This window comes from Carlito syrichta, unplaced genomic scaffold (genome assembly GCF_000164805.1).
Source record: "Carlito syrichta isolate Samal-C Ts95f unplaced genomic scaffold, Tarsius_syrichta-2.0.1 Scaffold306953, whole genome shotgun sequence".
Taxonomy (NCBI): Eukaryota; Metazoa; Chordata; class Mammalia; order Primates; family Tarsiidae; genus Carlito; species Carlito syrichta.
Window position 1 is genome coordinate 68,052 of NW_007251049.1, and position 1,219 is coordinate 69,270.

The 1,219-nt window shown below is 65.5% G+C and overlaps 1 protein-coding gene across 1 annotated transcript in view; it reads left to right on the plus strand.

The window, feature by feature from the left end:
• THOP1 (thimet oligopeptidase 1) overlaps positions 1 to 780 on the plus strand; it is a gene marked incomplete at its 5' end in the record, with an annotated part of 24,635 nt that extends 23,855 nt beyond the window's left edge. The window contains one exon of the mRNA XM_021715290.1: positions 725 to 780. Within this exon, the coding sequence (XP_021570965.1) occupies positions 725 to 780 (56 nt within the window). The remainder of the gene's footprint in view (positions 1 to 724) is intronic.
• Positions 781 to 1,219: the final 439 nt, after the last annotated feature.

A 1,219-nucleotide genomic window follows, 5' to 3' on the forward strand; every position in this document is an offset into this window, starting at 1 on the left:
CCCGGCACGGTGCCCGGGCTGGCGGGCAGACGGGGGCAAGCCAAGGGGCCGCCTCGCCCCTCATCGTCACAGCCCCACCCGCGGCCAGCCGGGAGTGGCGCGTCCGCCCAGGCCCCGTCTCTGTTGCACTAACACGGCCCCTCCCTGGGAGATGCTCCTGGCCAGGGAGGCTCTTTGAAACGAATTCATTAAAATCAGGAAGGAGAGCGCCTGGCTGGTCCTTGGCTCCGGTCACGGCTGTCGAGGGTGGTGGGACGGGTCGGCCCTCGGAACCAAGGGACATGGTCAGGGCTCAGCCCTCACGGGGGATCTGCCCATGAGACCTGCAGGGGCACCTCGGTGCCCTTGGCTTGCGGGAGCGAAGCCCGAGGCTCAGGAGCCTGGAGGGTCCCCAGGTGGTCCTGGCCAGGCCGGGGGCTGGGTCCTCACTGAGCAATTCCTGCCTCCTGTTTGCACATCAATTTCTGTAATTCTGGAACCCCCCCAAGCCTTCCACACTGGCCCACACAGGGTCGGCTGGGTAGAGCATCCGGGAAGCGGGGGCGTCCCTGACCACGCACAGGCAGCCCGGTGGGGCCAGCACCTACCCAGGATGTAGCCCCTGGGCTCAGCAGTGCCTGCCCTCGAGGGCCTGAGGCTCAGGGGAGGACCAGGCTCATTCTGGCTTCAAGGCCAAAGTCTCTGGGGAGTCCTGTGTGACCCAGGCTGGCTCCTGATGGATCAGGACAGCTGCTGGAAGCTCGACAGCTGCTGGAAGCTCGGCAGCTGCTGTCCACGTGACCTTGAAACCAAACCCAGTGGTGGCCCAGAGACACCCAGTACCCTCAACCTGATGGCACAGCTCCCGGGGTGGTGGAAACAGCGGCGTCCTGGGTCTGCTGGGGGCACTTTTTGGTCAGGTCCCAGGCTACTGGGCGGGGCAGGTGGACACACTCCTGCCATCAGTTTCGTGCCCTGTGTTTCCTCAAGAGACTGCCGGCTTCCTAGGACCCTCTGTCCTGCTCTGGGCATGTCCCTCCCAACCCTTAGTCCTCCGTAGTGGTTGGCCCACGGGACTCATGACCCTCCTCCCTGAGACCTGTGGGCGGCCAGATGTCCCCTTCCTAGCCCAGGCCTGGGCAGTATGCCCATGCCTGGGGCCATGGGGCCTGCTGGCACCCTTAGGCACATGGCTTTGCTCCCTGCACCCACCACTGTGGCCTTTCAACTCGGGGCCGGA